Source organism: Carassius carassius, chromosome 9 (assembly GCF_963082965.1).
Source record: "Carassius carassius chromosome 9, fCarCar2.1, whole genome shotgun sequence".
Classification (NCBI taxonomy): Eukaryota; Metazoa; Chordata; class Actinopteri; order Cypriniformes; family Cyprinidae; genus Carassius; species Carassius carassius.
The window spans coordinates 16,829,250-16,849,538 of NC_081763.1; the positions used below are offsets into that span (position 1 = coordinate 16,829,250).

The following is a 20,289-nucleotide window of genomic DNA, read 5'->3' on the forward strand; positions in this document are numbered from 1 at the left end:
GTATCTTTTCCATTAAGTACTAGTATACTTATTCATTAACTAATAGTGCTTATTCTTATAGTGTCTTTTGTAAAGTTACTAGTAATTATTCATTAGATACTAGTACTTAATCATTAGATAATAGTACTTATTCATTAGATACTAGTTCTTATTCATGAGGTACTAGTACTTATTCATTAGATACTAGTACTTATTTATTAGGTACTAGTTTTTATTCATTAGAAACTTATACTTAATTCAATATTTTATATTGTTACTAGTAACAAATGTAAATTTTTTGCTATTGACTTCTATGGGTATCTGTCATTGAGATGTCAACTATTCCGTTTTGACTAGTATGTATTCCACTAGATTCAAGATTCAAGATTTTTTTTCGTCACATACACAATTATATATAGCATATATAACCAGCAGTGAAATGTGAGTCAGGTCCGCTCCATGGACAGTGCAATTATTAAAGAAAACAACACAGATGAAAATATGCATAAATATAGCTATGTAAGAATGAAATAAAAGTAAACAATAAAAATATAAGAATAAAATATAAAAAATATGTATATTGTAGAATTAAATATAGAATGCAAAATAATGTGCATGAAAGTAAACTGTAGTCTTAAATATTAAGATACACAGAGATGTACAATGAGCATATGTGCATTATACTGTAGTCTTAAATATTAAGATACACAGGAATGCAAGAGGCAAATGTGCAAACAAGTTGACACTGTCAGTGTGTCTATGTGAGGTAGTGAATGATGAAGATCTTACTGATAAAGTGAACATTAAGTGAAGACATGAAGAGGTTAAGAGGCTGGTTTTGAGTTAAGGAGCCTGATGGCCTGGGGGAAGAAACTCCTCCTGAGTCTCTCGGTTTTTGCCATCAGGCTAGTCACTAGTGATTAGTACTTAATTTTTATGTACTAGTAGTTATTCGTTGGGTACTAGTATGCAATTTTTAGATACTAGTACTCATTCATTAGATACTAGTACCTATTAAATAGTACTTGTATTAGATACTAGTACTTGTCCATTAGATACTAGTACTTATTTTTTTAGATATTAGTACTTATTCACTATACTAGTGCTTATTTATTAAAAACTAGTACTCATTCATTAGATACTAGTACCCATTAAATAAATACTAGTACTTATTTAATAGATACTAGTACTTATTCGAAATTTTACTAGTATTATTTTTTATTTTACTAGTACATTTTTTAATTGAACTCTACTGTAGCCATTTGGACTATTCATAACATAAGATGAGTAAAAAAGCAGATCTGACTAGTAAGATAAGAATAGTTACTAGTATTAATTACAAAAAGTGTCTAATAAATAAGAACTAGTACCTAAATAATAACTAGTATCTATTAAATAAGTACTAGTATCTAATGAATGCTTACTAGTAATATTTAAATAGATTCTAGTTACTATTGCAATAATTACTAGTCAGAAATTAAAGGATGATATCAAAAACAGAATAACTACGAGCCCCTGTTCGTTTGGAGATATCTTCAACCTCATAAAGAACTAGTGAGACTGTATTTGGAGATATCTTCATTTAAACAGATCATTACATAAATATGAGTACCTCTCCACCGTCCAATCAGAGTCCACATGGTAATACAGCACGCAGAATAAATTTGATTGTTAAGTAAGGCTTACTGGCTTTGTAATTTAGCCTAGATATTAGTAATTGGCTACCATGAAAACACAAGGAAAGATTACAAACCTGCTGTCCACATATATATGACAGTATAATTATATGTTTAAGTCCAAATTTACTTCACAACATCAGTCGAGTTTTTGAAATAACATATTATTGTTATCTGACATTGTTTCAATAAACAGAATGAGGCAGAAATTATGCCACTTTTTATTATTCAATACAGTGATAAAGGCTATATCGATTAGTATTGAATTTTAAACTTTATGAAGAGCAGAGATACAACCATATATTGTCGAAGTCATTGTTTATTTTCATCATGTTTCGTCAGTAAAACGTAAATCTGCATGTTATTTAGCTACTAGGCTACATCTACAGCAAAAGCTGAATTTCCTGGAACGTCATCAGTGAGTCTCACTTGTGGAGTTTCTGCATGAGGCTGCCCTCCGGCATGGAGTATGAATAAAAAATAAATTAATTGAGTACTCATTATTGCTCACAAAACCCTAATGTGAGTTAAAATAGCTAAAATAATTACGAACTTTGAGATAAACATTAGCAATTCCTTATTTTCTTCTCCAGGGTAAAGAATTTTCTTTTTTTTTGCAGCTATATTTATTATTATATTTATTATTAAATACTCAGTTTTGTATAATATAGTGAAATAGTGTTATTACAAAAGTAATATTCCTTATTTTGTTTAATGTTTTTATTTAAAAGAATAACCATTGTTATAATATAATATAACATTATATATATTATATATATATATATATATATATATATATATATATATAGGCCAAATTGTGCAGCCCTACAAGTACAGCAAACCTGGGGTTTATATTATTATTTTTTTTTTATTAGTACCTTTTGGCATTTTTTTTCAAATAAAGAAAATGTTTGTCTGAAAACCACAAGGTTTTGGGTGCCCTGTACAGAACATTAATGTAAAAACATTCAGTGTCTGCAGCACCGGTGCTATATGCACAAAACTGGAGGAAAAATAGGAAGATTACAGCTAATGAAATTGGTGTCTTATCTCCATCCTGCCACCAGAGGTCACTTGATGACCAACTAGGCTACTATATTTATGAAATTACAGTTACAAAACTGACAAAAATATGTTTTCTATGTGCTTGTGTACAAATAATTGTTTCTTTTCTATTTAGTTTTCTCAAAAAAGTACATCCATTTCCTTGTTTCAGTTTCCTGTTTAATCTCACTCCTATATGTTGCTGGCTCATTAATCTGCAACATATGATTACCATTGGTGGAGAGTTCCTGCCTCAAGTGGAGGAGTTTAAGTATCTTGGGGTCTTGTTCACGAGTGAGGGAAGGATGGAACGGGAGATTGACAGACGGATCGGTGCAGCTTCTGCAGTAATGCGGTCGATGTACCGGTCTGTCGTGGTGAAGAAAGAGCTGAGCCGCAAGGCGAAGCTCTCGATTTACCAGTCAATCTACGTTCCTACTCTCACCTATGGTCATGAGCTTTGGGTCATGACCGAAAGGACAAGATCCCGGATACAGGCGGCCGAAATGAGCTTTCTCCGCAGGGTGGCTGAGCGATCCCTTAGAGATAGGGTGAGAAGCTCAGTCACCCGGGAGGAGCTCAGAGTAGAGCCGCTGCTCCTCCACATCGAGAGGGGTCAGCTGAGGTGGCTCGAGCATCTGTTCCGGATGCCTCCTGGATGCCTTCCCGGGAAGGTGTTCCGGGCACGTCCCACTGGGAGGAGACCCCGGGGAAGACCTAGGACACGCTGGAGAGACTATGTCTCCCGGCTGGCCTGGGAACGCCTCGGTGTCCCCCCAGAAGAGCTGGAGGAAGTGTCTAGGGAGAGGGAAGTCTGGGGTTCTCTGCTTAGACTGCTGCACCCGCGACCCGGCCCCGGATAAGCGGAAGAAGATGGATGGATATGATTACCATACTGGGCAGAAATGCAAATGTAAAAAGTACTAGTATCTATTAATATCTATTAGAAGAGAATAATTAAATACTAGTCACTATTGGAATAAGTACTAGTATCTAATGAATAAGTAACTTTACAAAAGACACTAAAGAATAAACACTAGTAGCTAAAGAATAAGTACTAGTACTTAATGGAAAAGATACTAGTATCTAAAAAATAAGTAGTGAACATGAAAATATACTAGTATGGTTTATAGATTAAATGTTAAAACAGCTTTCCATACATCATCTGGTTGCTAATAGTATCTTTCTGATGAAAATGAAAATATCTGTAGTAATAAGAAGTTATTTACATCAAAATTATATATATATAAAAATGTACGAACTGACATGCTCTAGAACGTAGTGTTCAAACTCGGTCCTGGAGAGCCGGTGTGCCACAGAGTTTAGCTCCAACTTGTCTCAACATACCTGCTTGGCAGTTTTGTATCAAAATTATAAAAAACATTAATGTAAGGTGATTTTAATTAGGTGTTCTTATTCGCAAGTGGTTCGTGTCTCTTTAAATTTCCTGCCATACATTCAGCCAGCGGCAGCCACGTCATAATCAGGAAAACACAATGGCGGATGCCAATGCGGCAGTAGCTGTAGTAACAGTTTCATTGGTCCTTTTAGGACTTTTGTCGGGGTTAAGCTTATCGTGGGCTCTTCTACCAGTCGCTGTAGTTGTGCTTATTTTTGTACTAGCCAGTGGATTAAAGGGACGAGATGAACTTGCACATTTGAACGTTTGCGTGTTGGTGCTGGGAGATATAGGGCGCAGTCCTCGCATGCAGTATCATGCGCTCTCTCTCAGCAGACACGGATACAATGTCACTCTAATTGGCTTCCTTGGTATATACATTTTAACGCATGCACTTCACATTGCATCACTATTTGATTGTATGCATGATGTCGAATGACCCACCATTTTTAATGCAGGCATGCTAATAAACTAAATCACTTCGATATGCATAACATACATAGGTCAAAGGGCTGGTTTTTAGCACCTCTAACACTAGCATGTTGCTCACATAGGTACTAAACCTCATCAAGACATTATTGAGGATGACAGGATAGACATACTTCCCATTTCAGAGCTAAAGGGGCTTACAGGTAATATAAACATATACATAGAAAGAAAGCACAAAAGTCCATGCACAGTCATTCTGATATAAAGAATGTGAACTGCATTTTGCCTTTCAGTTGGCCCCAGAATGTTCAGGTATGCATCAAAGGTGATATTCCAGTCTTTCCAGGTGTTCTCTGTGTTGATGAAGATTCAGGACCAAGGCTATATCCTTATGCAGGTATCTTTTGATTGTATTAAGCAACGTCTGAAGTCATTTTTACATGTTATGATATCTTAAAGTGAAATTCTAAGTCACTGTGCATTTTGTAGAATCCTCCTGGACTGCCAGCTATAGCAGTGACATGGGTGGCAAGTTGTTTAAGGGGGAACCAGTTTATCATAGACTGGCACAACTATGGATACACCATAATGGCTCTCACTCATGGGGAGAATCATTTCATTGTTAAGTTGGCAAAATGGTTAGTATCCTGGTAGGACACCGTGTGTTTTGAGCCGTGTTTGAGATAGTCTGAACTGTGTATTGTGTTGTTGGCAGGTACGAGAAGCTCTTTGGACGTTTCTCAGATCATAACTTATGTGTCACTAATGCAATGAGAGAAGATCTTCGGAAGAACTGGAATATTGAGTATGTTTAGTGTTCGTTTAGAATCAGATAATATTTTATTCACATTTATTATTATTGCTAAATAAACATTTAATTAACATCTAATAATAATATTAGGAAAACAGTTCACTTTTAAGACAAGTCAGTTAATCAGTTTTGTAATTTTAGGGCAACCACATTATATGACAAGCCACCACCGATATTTAGAGAAACGCCTCTGAAACTTCAACATGAGCTGTTTATCAGAATGGGCAGTACTTACTTACCATTTAGGCCTAGGTAAGTATATTCATGTAGAACCATTTGTTCCCATTCCTTGCGGTTACACACATAGTATTATAAAAGTTTTCTGAAAAGGATAATATCCCCTCGCAACTTATTCTTTGCCATTTTATAAATGTTTCACACATTCCTCTTTATAATTTCTTAGTCCTGGTGTCACTAAGGAGTACATGGAACTGACAGCCTTCACAGAGCACAATACTCAGACAGGTGCTGTGACGCGCTCTGCTGGACGTCCTGCTCTGCTTATCAGCAGTACCAGCTGGACTGGTCAGTGCTGTCTACACTGAGCTACAGGGATATTATCCTTCATTCCTTTAACTGAAATATCCTAACTCTTCATTATTTATGTTTTTATGTTCAGAGGATGAAGACTTCTCAGTTCTTTTACAAGCTCTTGAAGGTTATTATTATTATTTCTCTCCATATACACTACTGCATTGTTTGGGGTCAGTAAGATTTTTTAATAAATAATATATCTATATTTTTTAATTAATACATATGTTCAGTAAAAATGCATTAAATTGATCTAAAGTGACAAAATATTTAGTTCAGTTTTATTTTTTGATAATTGTTTAATGTTTTTTTGTATATATATATATATATATATATATATATAAAGCAGATATAAAGCAGAACAGCCATTTTCAACATTGATAGTCAGAATTTTTTCTTTAGTCCCAAGTCATCATATTAGAATGATTTCTGAAGGGTCATGGGACTCAGGAATGACTGCTGAAATTTCAGCTTCGTCATCTTAAAATATATTACAGTAAAAAAGTTTTTACATTTTATTATATTTCACAATATTATTTTTACTACTTTTTTATAAAAAAAAAAAAAAAAAAAAAAAAATATATATATATATATATATATATATATATATATATATATATATATATATATATATATATATATATATATATATATATATATATTTTATCTTCCCAACCTCACATTTTTTAACTGTATTGTACCACAATTTTTGTCTGTAATTTACAGTTGTATATTTATGTATTGAAATGTATTACACCACGTAATCTCCACCATTTGATTTCTTGCTTTCTCCAATAGGGTATGAGAAGTTTGTAGAGGCGGGACACAGACTTCCATCATTGGTTTGTGTGATTACAGGTACACACCAAAATGTCTACAGTACTATGTGTAAATGTCCATAAAATCAGCTGATGACCAATGCCTCTGTTTGTGTGTTTCCAACACTGTGATTTATCAATACAGGTAAGGGTCCTCAGAAGGAGTATTACAAGAAGCTGATTGACTCTAAAGAATTTCATCATATCAAGATCTGCACTCCATGGCTGGAAGCAGAGGATTATCCACTTTTACTCGGTGAGAGGATCTCTTTAACAGCATTATAAATTTCATAGACCAGGAATTGCTGAGTGTCTTGATCCAAAACACATGTATTTACATGAGTATGCTGTTTTTGGAACAGGTTCTGCTGATCTTGGGGTCTGCTTGCACAAATCCTCCAGTGGTCTTGACCTTCCAATGAAAGTGGTCGACATGTTTGGCTGTTGTCTGCCAGTGTGTGCCATACACTTTCAGTGGTAAGATTGTGAGACTGGTCTTTTATAGTAGGTGTGTGTTATGTAAGGTGTCATCTGCTCATTATCTGTATCTTGTTAGCTTGCATGAGCTGGTGAGACATGAGGAAAATGGCCTCATTTTCAAAGATTCAAAGGAGCTGTCTGAAGAGTTAAAGGTAAGACATCTATTGATTAAAAAACTCCTCTATATGACTTTCAAGAATCAAAATCAAGATTTGTATGTTTTTTTTTTTAAACCATAATTCTGCATAAAAATACCATTATATGTTTGCATATATTTAAGAAACATGCTAAAGCCCAATCCCAATTCTATTTTATACCCCTTCATCTACCCCTGGAAACAGAGGGTCAAGTGGTAGGGGTGAAAATATTTTCCTAATAAATGGGACACTACTACTAAATCAATACTCGTCATCATACATCGTTGCTAGCTTCTACAACACACACACACACACACACACCATGGTCTGTCTGAATACTGGTGTGCATTAGAGCTGCACAAGACCTGCATAATTCACATAATTCTCTTGAAATGGCCATATTTTAGAAAAAAAAAGTTTGGAGACTTCTAATTGTCAACTAAGTTCACACAATTGTTTCTCCAAGATACAGTCCTACAGCCAGTAATTCCACTTTGAAATGTGTGTTCTGGTTTGAATGTGTTTTTGTTTTGGTCTGTGTGATTCCACATACTGCCTGTTAACCCAATAGTGTTTTGACACCTTGGGTTGCCAGTTGGCAGAAAATATAGCGTATTGCAGCAAACAAACTGGGTCAGAGATCACAGATTATACCGGACCTAAAAAGCCTCAGCATCCTTATAAAAAGCTCTATGATCAGAGGCATATTAAAACACAGATAAACAAACTCATCAGCGTACAGTGCCTCGTTGCCTTCCATGGTCACTTGCGCTTGTTCCTTATGTTCCTCAATCTGGCAGCCGGTGTGAGTGCCTAGTCTACGGAGACAGCAGGAGAAACAATATTTTGAATGTGGCTTGCAGTACCCATTTCAACCACTAGCTGTCAATGTTACTTGATCTTGCTAATATAAATGTGGTAAATGGTTATTAAACTAATTCTGTTATCTCTGTAGCTCCTGTTTTCAGACTTCCCTAGTGATCAGGGGAAACTGGGCATCTTCAGGAAGAATCTCAGGGAAAGCGGGCAGCAGCGCTGGGATGAGAACTGGGACCATAACGTCCTGCCACTTATTAAAGAGCACTGCGACTGACTGTCTGGGTGATGGGTTTATGTATCGTTCTCACAAATCCTTTGACTCCCGTTCAATGGAAAGTTACTGTCAGGTATTTGCACAGGGTACACATTTTTAAGCTATCAGTCCCCACAACAGGACAATCAGCAGTCAAGCAATGCAATTGGGAAAGACTTGAATATGAGAATAAAAAGCACACTATCCTTGTAAATATTATGTAAATAAATTCTTTATTACAAAGAGATAAGTTTCTGTCATATATTTTGATCATTTCTATAGTGGAGGGTTGTATGGAAATACTTGAGGAACAGAATCTTTCAGAACGATATGTCTCAGTCCAGCCATTTATGTAAATAAACAAATAATTTTATTCATTATGGAGAATGAGGAATTATGAAAACATTTGAATTCGTCAGTGTAATAGAATAGAATATTATTAATAATATGAAACCTACCTAATTCTTTCTTGAAGCAGTCATACGTCTGTGGGTTACGTACAGTAGATGCAATGTAAACATCCGGATGTTCTTCTTGAACTTTGCCATTCAGAAGCCTGCTCAGTAGTCTCACCAAACATGCAATTATATCAGGATCATACACCACATCTGTTTCAAACAAACACAGCAATGCTACTCAAAACTCCTCAAACTTCATAATTTAATTTGATCAGACATGACTCAGAGACCTTTTAATCATTGAATGGAAATAAATGACATATGAAACTATAATGTGTGTGTTCCTGCAAATATCCCTGGGTTTTGTGTCACCTGCGGCAATGATGGTGCTGGCTTGTATTCTTTGCAGCTGTTCAGCAGACACATTTTCCCAGTCCAGCTCCTTCAAACACACTGACGCACTGTTGCTGTCACAGTTAGCTAAGCAGTTTGTGATATTGTCCTTCAGCCTCTGAAGCACAGTTTGATGGCAGTCACTGAAGATGCATTTGGTTAGGCTGGATGAATGACAAACTACAATACCGGTAAGTCCAACTCCGCTACCCAGCTCTAGCAGCGTCCTGCACATACATCACAGAGATGATCAACATTATGCACTTATAGTTGCATGCTAATAGAATAATTCAAACAATTAACTACATAAAGTAGCTACAGTAGCTCTTTCATTGTTTCTCATACTATTTTAAGACTCCTTTTTTCATGTTCACCATGGCTGCATTTATTTGATTATAAATACAGAAAAAATAATATTGTGAAATATTATTTTAAATAACATTTTTGTTTTGTATTTTAAAATGCAATTTGTTCCTGTGATGCGAAGCTGAATTTTTAGCAACCAATTTTTCACATTGTCCATTAGAAATCATTTTAATAAGCTGAATATGCTAACACATTTTTTTTATCAGTGTTGAAAACAGCAGAGCTGCTTAAAATGTATGTGGAAACCTTGATTAATTTTTTCACTATTTTCTGATGAATAGAAAGTTCAAAAGAACAGCCAAAATGTGATCCAAATATTATAACTTTACTTCCAGGTAAAAAAAAAAAAAAGAGAGAGAATGTCCACTATGATATCCGAAGTTGGTGTAGTCATAATTTCTCTGTCTAAAGACTGCAAAAACATTTTGCGTTAAAAAAACACAAAACAATTCTGAAGTCTTTTCATTCTTTCTCTTTCTCTCTTTAAGTTTTTTTTTTTCAATCATGATACAGAGAAAACATATATACACATACCATTGCAACTGTCATTTTACATTCTTGAAAAATAAAACCAAATAACATAAATAAAGAAAAGGTGAAAAAACAAACACAGCTCATATGTAAATAGTTGTGCAAATAGTAATAAGTAATTTCTTAATGCATTAAGTGCATGTTTAAGTTGCAATGTTTTACTCTCACATCCCATGGAAATGTGACTCATAAAGACTCATAGCGAAGAAGTTCATTTGAAAGGTGTGTAAGACGTCCTTTCTTTTATGGTGGCCCATTCTTTCCCCTTCTTTAACTGTCATTGGATGTGTATAGCTCATATTTTAATTTCATACAAGTCTGCTCGCTGCTGTTATTCCTAGAGACTACGGAGGATGCATGCGTGAATTCCATAGTGCCTTTCTTCGTGTGTGTCAGTCCCATAGACTGTGGTCAGTCCACATGTTGTGGTTGCAGCGCCACCTGCCGGGTTGACTGTGCATCAGCGTCAAATCATATGACTATGACTTTAGGGGATTGCAAGACTAAAAGTCCCGCCCACAAGAATCTCAGCAAGAATGTGTTCGTTAACTTATTTAACTTAAAGAAAAAGACTTCCGTGATGCCTAAATATTAGATTTTTTTTTAAATATATCGTCCCCTTGGAATTATAAGGTTCTATCTTCATCCCGAGTAGTTTTGAGATATTGAGCGTCAAAGTTATTGTGTTCCATTCGACTGTGTAGATAGAACCTTATTGTTTTTAAATAAAAAGTCCCATAATGTAGCCTACACAACATTTAAAAAATCTATCACATAATGTAAATACGTTGACACAGAATAAGAATATGTGAATAACTCAATTTTGACAAAAATGTCAGATAGAACCTTAGGGGACGATATGTGCTTATACTATTCTTTAATTAGGCATCTACTTTGTGTGTGTGTGTGTATATACATATATATATATATATATATATATATATATATATATATATATATATATATATATATATAATTTTTATTATTACAAGACTGGTCATAACTTTTCCAAACATAGATTGTTCTAATTTGAATCCGAAAGGTAAGACTGATTATCATTTGGTTAACTGCTAGTTAGACAGACATAGAGGCTAAGTTTATGCAGCTGCCCCCTGTCATATTAACAATGCATTTCATACGCGATTTTACGGGGCCGAGTCAAAAACTTCCCGGGGGCCCAAGAAACACATGACGTCGCCCTTTGGGCGGGGCTTTGCGTGGCCGTATGGAGGATTAGGACGCAGAGAGACTGCTCTCTCTCCTCCTGGCTGAGCATCTTGATGATGATTATGATGATAATGATAACGAAGATGGCCCTGCTGCTACTATTTGAGGCTGCCAAACATTGTATTGCCTATGCGTAACTGTAGTATATAAATACCATATTTTCTCAGATGACAAAACCGAGATCCCGAAGTCCCGTGTTGGACATACAAGCCACTGTTTATAAACAGATAAAACTATTTTCTGTAATGTAAAATTGACTTTGTATTATGCTGAAATTGTTTCTTTCATATTTCATAACCCTTTAGTGGCCCCCTGAGCTCCTCACTTCTCTAAAACATTTCCTGAGTTTGCGGTATCTTGTGAATGTCTTAAGACATCCTGGAGCCCATGCAAAACAATGCTGTAGTTAGTATATTAAGACATAGCTTAGGCTATGAATGAATGAACCGAACTGTTAATGTGCTGAAATACTTGAGTGTACAGTTTAGATTAATAAGCAAGCTACAGTGTCGTGTTAAAATGCTCGTCAGTTTCACAAAGCAGCGCAAATTGGCAGTGCCACGCATTCATTTCAGCAGCTCCAACATACTGCATCACAAAGACCACAAATACATCACCTCTGATTACAACTCATCATGACTTATTTTCGTTACATAATCAATATATTTTACAACGTGTGACAATTTTCAACCAAGTCATAGCATGTTAATTATATTACGTATTTAATCATATTTAAAACTGAAGCCAGTTGTTTCAATAAGGTTTAATAAGTAGATTAGTTATGGGCTAAAGCGCATAATTACATTAATTAATGTTCGGTTCGCAGCGTACAGCAGCGTTCATTGTGGTTATAGCCATTTGTTTTAATTATTCAGATGTATTTATAGCGTATTACCAGGACATGTCTAGAAATGGCATGTAGTAAATCCACATGCCTTTTTGCGATTGGTCGAGATAGAGAGAAGCAAAGAAACCCAATTGGGTGAAATAAACATCGGTCATCTAGCTTCTGGTCACAGTGGACATAAGAAGCCCTCCAACCAACTAAACTTTCTCGCCCTGACACTTCGTTTCACTTCATTGGGTCTCAAAGGAAGACAAAATGAATGTGAGTAGCCTAATTTGTACAACACATCGTCGATACATTATTCTTTAGTTTTATGTCAAACGGTGTGTTTAAGATTTGTTTATAGTTAAGACAACTATATGTTAGAATGTCTTTTCTGTATCTTAATTTAGCACAAATAATACATATGTGTTTGTAGCAGCTGAAGTCTGGTGTTTATGGCTATTGATACAATACAGTAAGTTGTCTATTTGGTGCATTATTTAGTTGTAGTGTCTAAGCATTGTGCATGGGTGTGACCTCATATCTTGAGCGCACTTACTTTAATGAAGCAGTGTTGTTATTCCATCATCCATTTCTATGTTGTAAATCAAAATGTCATTTTACTATATTTATTTCTATATTTATTTCCTTAAAAAAAAAGTAAGCGATAAATTTGTATACAGTGGGCATAAAATCACCACCCTTAAAAATAATCACATTTTGTGTCAGTATTTTGTTTGAACCACCCTTTGCTTTAATTACAGCATTTAGTCTGTTGGGATATGCCTCTACTAACTTGCATATCTAGACTTTGCAATATTTGCCTACACTTCCTTGCAGAACTGCTCAAGTTCAGGTAAATTTGATAGTGACTAGTCTGCAGTCAAGTCATTCCACCGATTGTCAACGGTGTCTAAGTCTGGGCTCTGACTAGATCATCCAAGGACATGTGTGCTCAGTTTTGCTGTGTGTCATTGTCATGTTGGAAGGTAAACCTTTTCCCAATGACAATTTTCTGGCAGATTTAGCAGATTTTGCTCAAGAATTTGATTTACCTCCATCCATTTTTTCCTTCTATCCTGACAAGTGCTCAGTCCCTGCTGCAAAGAAACACCCCCAGAACAGGATATTAGCACCTCCATGCTTTACTGTAGGAATGCTGTTATTTGGATGATGAGCTGTATTGGATTTCAGTCAGACATATCGTTTGGTTTTGAGGCCAAATCATTTAATTTTAGTCTCATCTGCCTCAGAATCTTTAAGATGTTTTGACGCAGCTCAGTCGTGACAACATTTGTGTAGAATTTTTGATATTGTTGTCGCATGCACACAATTTCCTCCTGCTCTTTTGTTCAGTTTGGAGTGAAGTCCTGATCCAGGGAGGGTCTGTGATTTACCAAATACCTTCCACTTCTTAATAATAGACTTCACTGTGTTTCTAGGCATTGATAAAGCCTTTGAAACTTTTTTGTATCTGTATCCTTACTTGTGCCTGTCCACAACTTTATCTTGGAGATCTTTTGACAGTGTCTTGCCACCCATAGTTGATTGTTTGCTTCAGTTGCACTACCAAGGACTGAAATGCTCCTGGAAAACTATTTTCATGCTGAGCTGATCAAAATGAATACAGCTTATCGAAGTTGAGAGTCAAATGGCTTTGTGTACCATTGAGAAGGTGATTAGCTACACCTGATTGAGTTTACAAGTTTCTGACATGTTGGTGTTCTATCTTTCATTTGGATGTTATAAGTTGCAAGCAGTAAATACAGCTGGATAAAAAACTAAACAAAACAAAAAACCTGTTACAGTCTTCATTTCAGGCAGCAAAGAAACTAAATGTGAATATTTTTAAGAGGAGTTCTTCTTTTCTGCACCCACTGTAGCTTAATGATAAATTAAATTGACCAAAAGTGAAAGTAAAGACTTTTACATTGTTACAAAAATATTTCAGTTAAATGTCCTTCCTGTTAACTTCAGAATGCTCAACAAAAATGTATCACGATTTCAACAAAAATATTATGTAGCCCAACCATTTTCAACTGTGATAATAATAATAAATGTTTCTTGAGCCCCAAATCAGCATATTAGAATGATTTCTGGTGGATCATGCGACACTCATGACTTTAGTACTGAATGCTGACTGTTTTTTCCTTCTACAATTTAGTTAAGTTTCCATGGGGCAAAGCAGCCATAATCAAATAACAGAAATTGAATAAGTTCAGGACAGAGGTTACATTTGGAGCCTTGGCTATTGTGTTTGCAATACTTGTAAGTCTGTAACCCTTCAACATTTTAGGGTAATTCATCTAACCTTAACATGTTCAGTCCACTGGCATTTCTACGGATGAAGCAAGACTGGCCGATTTATGTCCAAATATGGCCTGAAACTATACAGTACCCAGGGGCATTAAGAAAGAAACCTTTATCTCACTTTCTTTCTTAAGCTCAGCAAAAGCAGCATGACTCAGTCATTCTCAACTATGCTAATCCAAAAGTCTGAGCATCTTCTGCCAGCTTCCCTTTTTGCAGTTAAAATAAACAGTTTAGAAAGTTCAGAAAGAAAGAATGAGGCAGGTCACACTGCTCTGAGAGTGTAGTTCTGCAGAAGCTTCGGTCTGAGAGCTGGTTTACTGTTACTCACATTGACTAATGTGGAAAGAATTTACCTCTGTTACACGTCTGTTCTTTCACATTCTCAGTCTAAGCAACTTTCTCCCATCTTTTCCTCCTCTTATCTCTCTTTTGTGACCCTCCTTTCTCTCCACTATTCAGCCAGCTGTTTCCTCTCTCTTCTGCTATCATTACAACAGCTATAAAAATCTACTCTCCTCGACAGCTGTGAATCACATATAGAGGCCTTGTGATTTTGCAGCTGTTGACCCAACTTGGCTTCTAAACTTACACCAGACCTTTCAGAGATGGCATGGCCACAATTTTTAAAGACTGAATGATTAAAAGATAGCTCTTCTTCTATCCATTTTCTCAGTAAAAGGGTACAAAGCTGTAACTGTGGCAGTAACCTGAAGTAGAAAAGCTAACTTTACCCCTGAACGCTACTTTTTAAAGTACTTAAAGTGTACAAATTTCTATGTCATGAAAGGGTACCACCATAGTGAGAGTTTTGTACCTTTTTTCAGATAGAACCCATGGAGAGGTTTTCCAACTGAGCAACTGTGCCACATCAGAAATTGTTTGAAAGTTCAAGTCTGGCTCTTTGCCTTTCACCACCGGACTAGGATTTTCCTTTCAACGCATAGGAAAATTTAACAGCACTACTTTTGTGAGGCTGATTCTGTCCACTCCATCATTACAGCTACAATCTCTCTTTGGTCTTATAGGGAAAACCAGGCAGAGTGCCCAGTTATACAAGTCAAATTTAAGTGGATACACATGTTCGCCTATTCATACCAGCAGTGTGTGAGATACACAAAAAGAAAATTGAATTATACAGAATAAAGAGTAACTTCAGCTCTCTCTGTTTCTAACAGGTTATGGTAGTGCAGAATATGTCCTTTAAGACAGGACAGACTCTGACTGTTACAGGAGTCCCCAGTGCTGATTCCACAAAGTAAGTCTCCACAAAGCAACTTCTCAAATTCAAGGCATTAAAAACACCAAGAGTCATATCTCCCATTTGCTCTTTGGCAGTTTTGCCATTAACATCGGTCACAGTGCTGAGGACATTGCTCTACACATGAACCCTCGTTTTGACGCCCATGGTGACCAGCGCACTATAGTGTGCAATTCATTCCAGGACAGCAAATGGTGTGAGGAGCACAGAGAGGCCAACTTTCCATTTAACCAGAACGAGGAGTTCCAGGCAAGACTCATATATATCTTAATGAAACTGCTATTTAGGCATAAACATAAAGATGAACATGCAGTCTCTTTTCTTCCTTCAGATAAAAATCACTTTCACCAGTGAGGAGTTCCTGATGACTCTTTCTGATGATTCTCAGATTCGCTTCCCTAACCGTCAAGGTGCTGAGAAGTACAAATATATGTTCTTTGAAGGAGAGGGCAGGATCCATGGGATCGAAATTAAGTAGACTTTTCAACACTTAAATAAGGCTTCTGTCACTCTGTTATCTCACAATTTTCACTTACTCAGTATGGAGTATCTCAATCACACTATTATCACTTGTATGTCAAATCAGCCTTATAAATGTGATGTGGCACTGCCTATGTAAACCACTAGAGGGACCGCAACTACAATAAATTGCCATGAACTTCACTTGTTTATTTTTTCCTACTACTTTTCTGTAATAAAACATCATGTTCTTGAGTCTGGTTTGTAACTAAAGCAAATTCACTATCTATAACTGTTGACATATAAAATAAAATCTGTTTTCACAGATAAACGAAGCATCTTTAACTTTTTTTACCTGTTGCATGTGTTCATGCAGAACGGTCTTTTGTGTTTACATTTAGTTTTGATTCATTATTACAGAACAGATGGAGGACATTCAGAATGAAACAAAAGCATTCATTTCATCAGGTGTTCATCATACAAACGTCAAAATATGACGTCCCGGTCCCAGTTTAAAATAGGTCATTCATGACATGAATAAAATATTTAATGCATGAGAAACTAAACAGCACAATTCAACAATTTCCTGATGAGTAGGAAACATGAATTAATTATTACATTAATACAACAAGTCTTAAATGTAGTCATGATAATCAATTGACGTCAAATAACTGAGGTGCAAGGCATTTTATTACTATTATTATTTTAATTATGAGGAACTTATGGGGAACATTTTAAAATGGCATAAACTGTCATTTATATAAAGCATCATTTAAAAAAAATTAATTTGATAGTACTGATTTGTTGAAAATGTACTACCACTAGACTGACAGTACAATGTATTGTAAAATAAAACTATTATAACTTCAGGTATAATACTTAATTCAGGTTCAAATGTTTTTCTTTTCATCTGTGCAAGAATATTAGTGGTTTTCCACAACATTCAGTCTATATTGTAAGGAGAAAAGAGATGAACTGATATGAATGTCCCTCTCTTATTTTTTTTAAGTCTTGGGAATGTTGCAAAATAAGTTCGTGTGAGGTTTTGACAGGTGGCACACAAAGTCCTCAGCTTGAGAGAACATTTTCAAAACCACATCATTAATCCATCCATTGACAATGAAATTTTACACTAACTTTCTTCAAAAGGAAGAAGTCAGTGCCCTGAATATTTCCTGTACTTCTAAAGAAATCTTTTAAAATACACACTTCAGATCTCAACACCTCTTGGCTTTGTAGGCTTGCGAGATGAATAGCCAGCACAACTGCACAGATTCTCTTATATAAACTTATGATGTATGCATGTTCAGTGCCTTGATTTTAACCTTTGAAGTGTCAACTGGTATATCAATGTCTATGTTTTTTTTTACACTGGAGTAAAGCTGAAGTATCCCCATTCCACTCTACAAAGTTGAAGTGTAGTTATACATGATCAGTAAAGTCAACTGTTACAAGTATGCACTTTATTTTTCCAGTATCCCAACTCCAACTTGTTCCTTCAGCACTACATCACTGTTGTTATCTTGCAGCGATTGGCAGCCAGCTGTTGTTTTCGTCTCTAAATTGACTGTGTTTTCTCCACCTCTTTCCTTGCTTTATGTTAAAATAGCATATTTTCATTATATAATCCCCCGCTCTAGCCTGACACGTACCGTGTCTTCCACAGAAACAGGCATGCATTCGTACAATTCATGGTAAGACGCCCACTTGCAAGTTGTCAAAGTCTTATAGGACAACAGTCAATCAGTTTGTATTTGCATATGTTCATTTTCCTTTATAGGTCATGTGTCAGAGATAATATAATACATGAACCTTCCAAAAGAGAGGAACTATAAGAGGGATTATAAATTGGATTTGTTCATTGGCATCAAAAAAAAAGGGAGAGAACCAAAAATGCATGTGCAGAATTTCAGTGATAACAGTTTTTGTAGCAAATACTATCTTAGTCTAATTAAGTTAATTGAACGTTTAAACCTTAAAATATAGTTGTTCTGGTAGGAAAGCCATTCAGTTATTCTGACACTGACAAATAGATAACAAACACACACACACACACACACACACACACACACACACACACACACACACACACACACACACACACACACACACACACACACACACACACACACACACACACACACACACATTTAATTTACTTGTTTGAGAATGAATGTATTTTTTTTACTATGAACAGGTTTAAGAAACAGTATTTAAAATGCAGATGATATATAATAGTTTAATTATTGTAAATTCGAACTGTCTAAAGGTTAATACAGTAGGCTGTAAGATATTTTAGAATCTTTGAAATCCATGCACCTGAGTTGCAAGTATTTGAACATCAGGTGGAAGGTTCTAGTGCTTCGTTTTGTTCAGGCACAGCTTGCAGTTAATATCACTATACACTGTTTTTGGGACTGATGAACCATGACAGAACCTTTCTATTTCAGTTCCACGTGTTTCTCAACAGAGCTAAAACAGCCTCAGTATCAGCTACCTTTTGACAGGTATGAGAGATAAGGCATGTTTTATGGACTACAAGCTAAGTACATTTACATTATTGTAGTAGATTCTTTTATCCAAAAAAAATATAAATAATAATAATAAATAAAAATAAAATAAAACAAAGGAGCCAGAACAATTAGACACCAAATAATTTTTTAAAATACCTCAGAATAAATATTTTTTAAAAGTTTTTTTTTCTCTTTTTTACACTTTCAGTCAGTCAAACTGTAATGTGTTTAATGCATACATTTTGCAAAATGTATAAGTTTGTGACCGTTAATCATGGCGTTTCCATTCAACATAAAGAGTATGTTGAATGGAAACACCATGATTAACTGTCACATACTTATACTATTTCTAGTGGTTTTATTCACTTTCTCTGCCTCTCTGGACTTTTCTACCATAGGAAATTTAGAAGGACATCTTTGGTTTACAAACTACCTCTAAAAGCACACACACACACACACACACACACACACACACACACACACACACACAAAATTAAAAAAAAATTAAAAAAATAATAATAAATAAATAAATAAATAAATTGCTTTTGAATAACTGACCCACTGTGATTATCATATGTCAGACAAAGTTATTTAAAATGATTAATTCAGGAATTTATCTCCAAGGTGAATAGTTTACATTTCTGCTGCTGCATTTCTGCATCTCTAGCAAATTGCCAAAAACTGGGACTGTTCTGTCTCTGTGTTTTTATTTCCTTCAATTGATTTGTTGTTCTACTGGATGTTAATTCATTGCCATGGAATGTCTTCTGTCATTGACCGGGTGCTTTTCAGGGCCAGGTTTCCATGGAGAGCTGACATTCTGAGTGTTGAGAGTGGACATGCATAATCGGGAAGGACAGTCTCTACTGGGCATGTGCGTAGAGATGTGCAGTGGTTATTAGCATGTTTTACCATTCACAGAGGTCAGACGGTGGCATTAATCCTAAATCATCGTCTGCAGTCATCGTGCCTGCCACACCAGTACAGGCAAGGGGCAAGACAAGTGATTAGCCTGCTTCTTATCACATAAATGATATAATACTTACTCTTGTTTAAGAGAGACTGTTATGTGCGATACTTAAGGAAATCTTTGTTGTGGGAAAAAAATAACTTGTTTGTAGAGTTATTTTTTTAATATACAAAAAATAAAATGTCTTTCGAACTAGAATAAGCTACATCATTCTGACCAGTTTATCAAAAGCATATATAAGCTTATACTAACTACTATACTTAAGGAGTGGAAAATCAAGTTAATGGATCAATCAGTACGATGATTCCTTAATTTTACGCTCTTTTAAATACTATGATAAATTGGATGGCGGCCAGTTTGATGATAGGGGCTGTCTTAGTGTTTAGTCTTCTTTTCTTTTCTTTTATTTTCTTTTCTTTTTTTTTTTTTTTATTTCATTATTTATTGCAGAAGTGATATACATTTCTCTCATATCCCATAAAAAGAGTTTATCTGAAATTTTTGTCCTCACTAGTTCCTTTTTCCACTGCCTAAAAGTTATGCAGAAAAAAAGATTTAAAGCAGTAAGTTATAATTTTTACCTCTTTGACAAAATATAGCCTTGAAAAAACCACTAGATGCCACTAGGAAACCATGGACAAGTTATTATTTGCATA

The 20,289-nt window shown here is 35.4% G+C and overlaps 2 protein-coding genes across 2 annotated transcripts; both read left to right on the forward strand.

Moving 5' to 3' along the window:
• The first annotated feature begins 4,151 nt into the window (after positions 1-4,151).
• Positions 4,152-8,621, forward strand: LOC132149094 (chitobiosyldiphosphodolichol beta-mannosyltransferase-like). The gene is made up of 13 exons (XM_059558036.1): positions 4,152-4,469; positions 4,653-4,730; positions 4,821-4,924; positions 5,017-5,165; positions 5,243-5,332; positions 5,480-5,590; positions 5,742-5,863; positions 5,958-5,996; positions 6,668-6,727; positions 6,833-6,943; positions 7,050-7,164; positions 7,244-7,319; positions 8,260-8,621. The coding sequence occupies exons 1-13, from the start codon at positions 4,196-4,198 to the stop codon at positions 8,395-8,397; spliced, it is 1,467 nt and encodes a 488-aa protein (XP_059414019.1). The 5' UTR covers positions 4,152-4,195; the 3' UTR covers positions 8,398-8,621.
• A 3,742-nt stretch (positions 8,622-12,363) lies between these two features.
• Positions 12,364-16,354, forward strand: LOC132149095 (beta-galactoside-binding lectin-like). The gene is made up of 4 exons (XM_059558037.1): positions 12,364-12,399; positions 15,609-15,688; positions 15,769-15,940; positions 16,023-16,354. The coding sequence occupies exons 1-4, from the start codon at positions 12,394-12,396 to the stop codon at positions 16,167-16,169; spliced, it is 405 nt and encodes a 134-aa protein (XP_059414020.1). The 5' UTR covers positions 12,364-12,393; the 3' UTR covers positions 16,170-16,354.
• Positions 16,355-20,289: the final 3,935 nt, after the last annotated feature.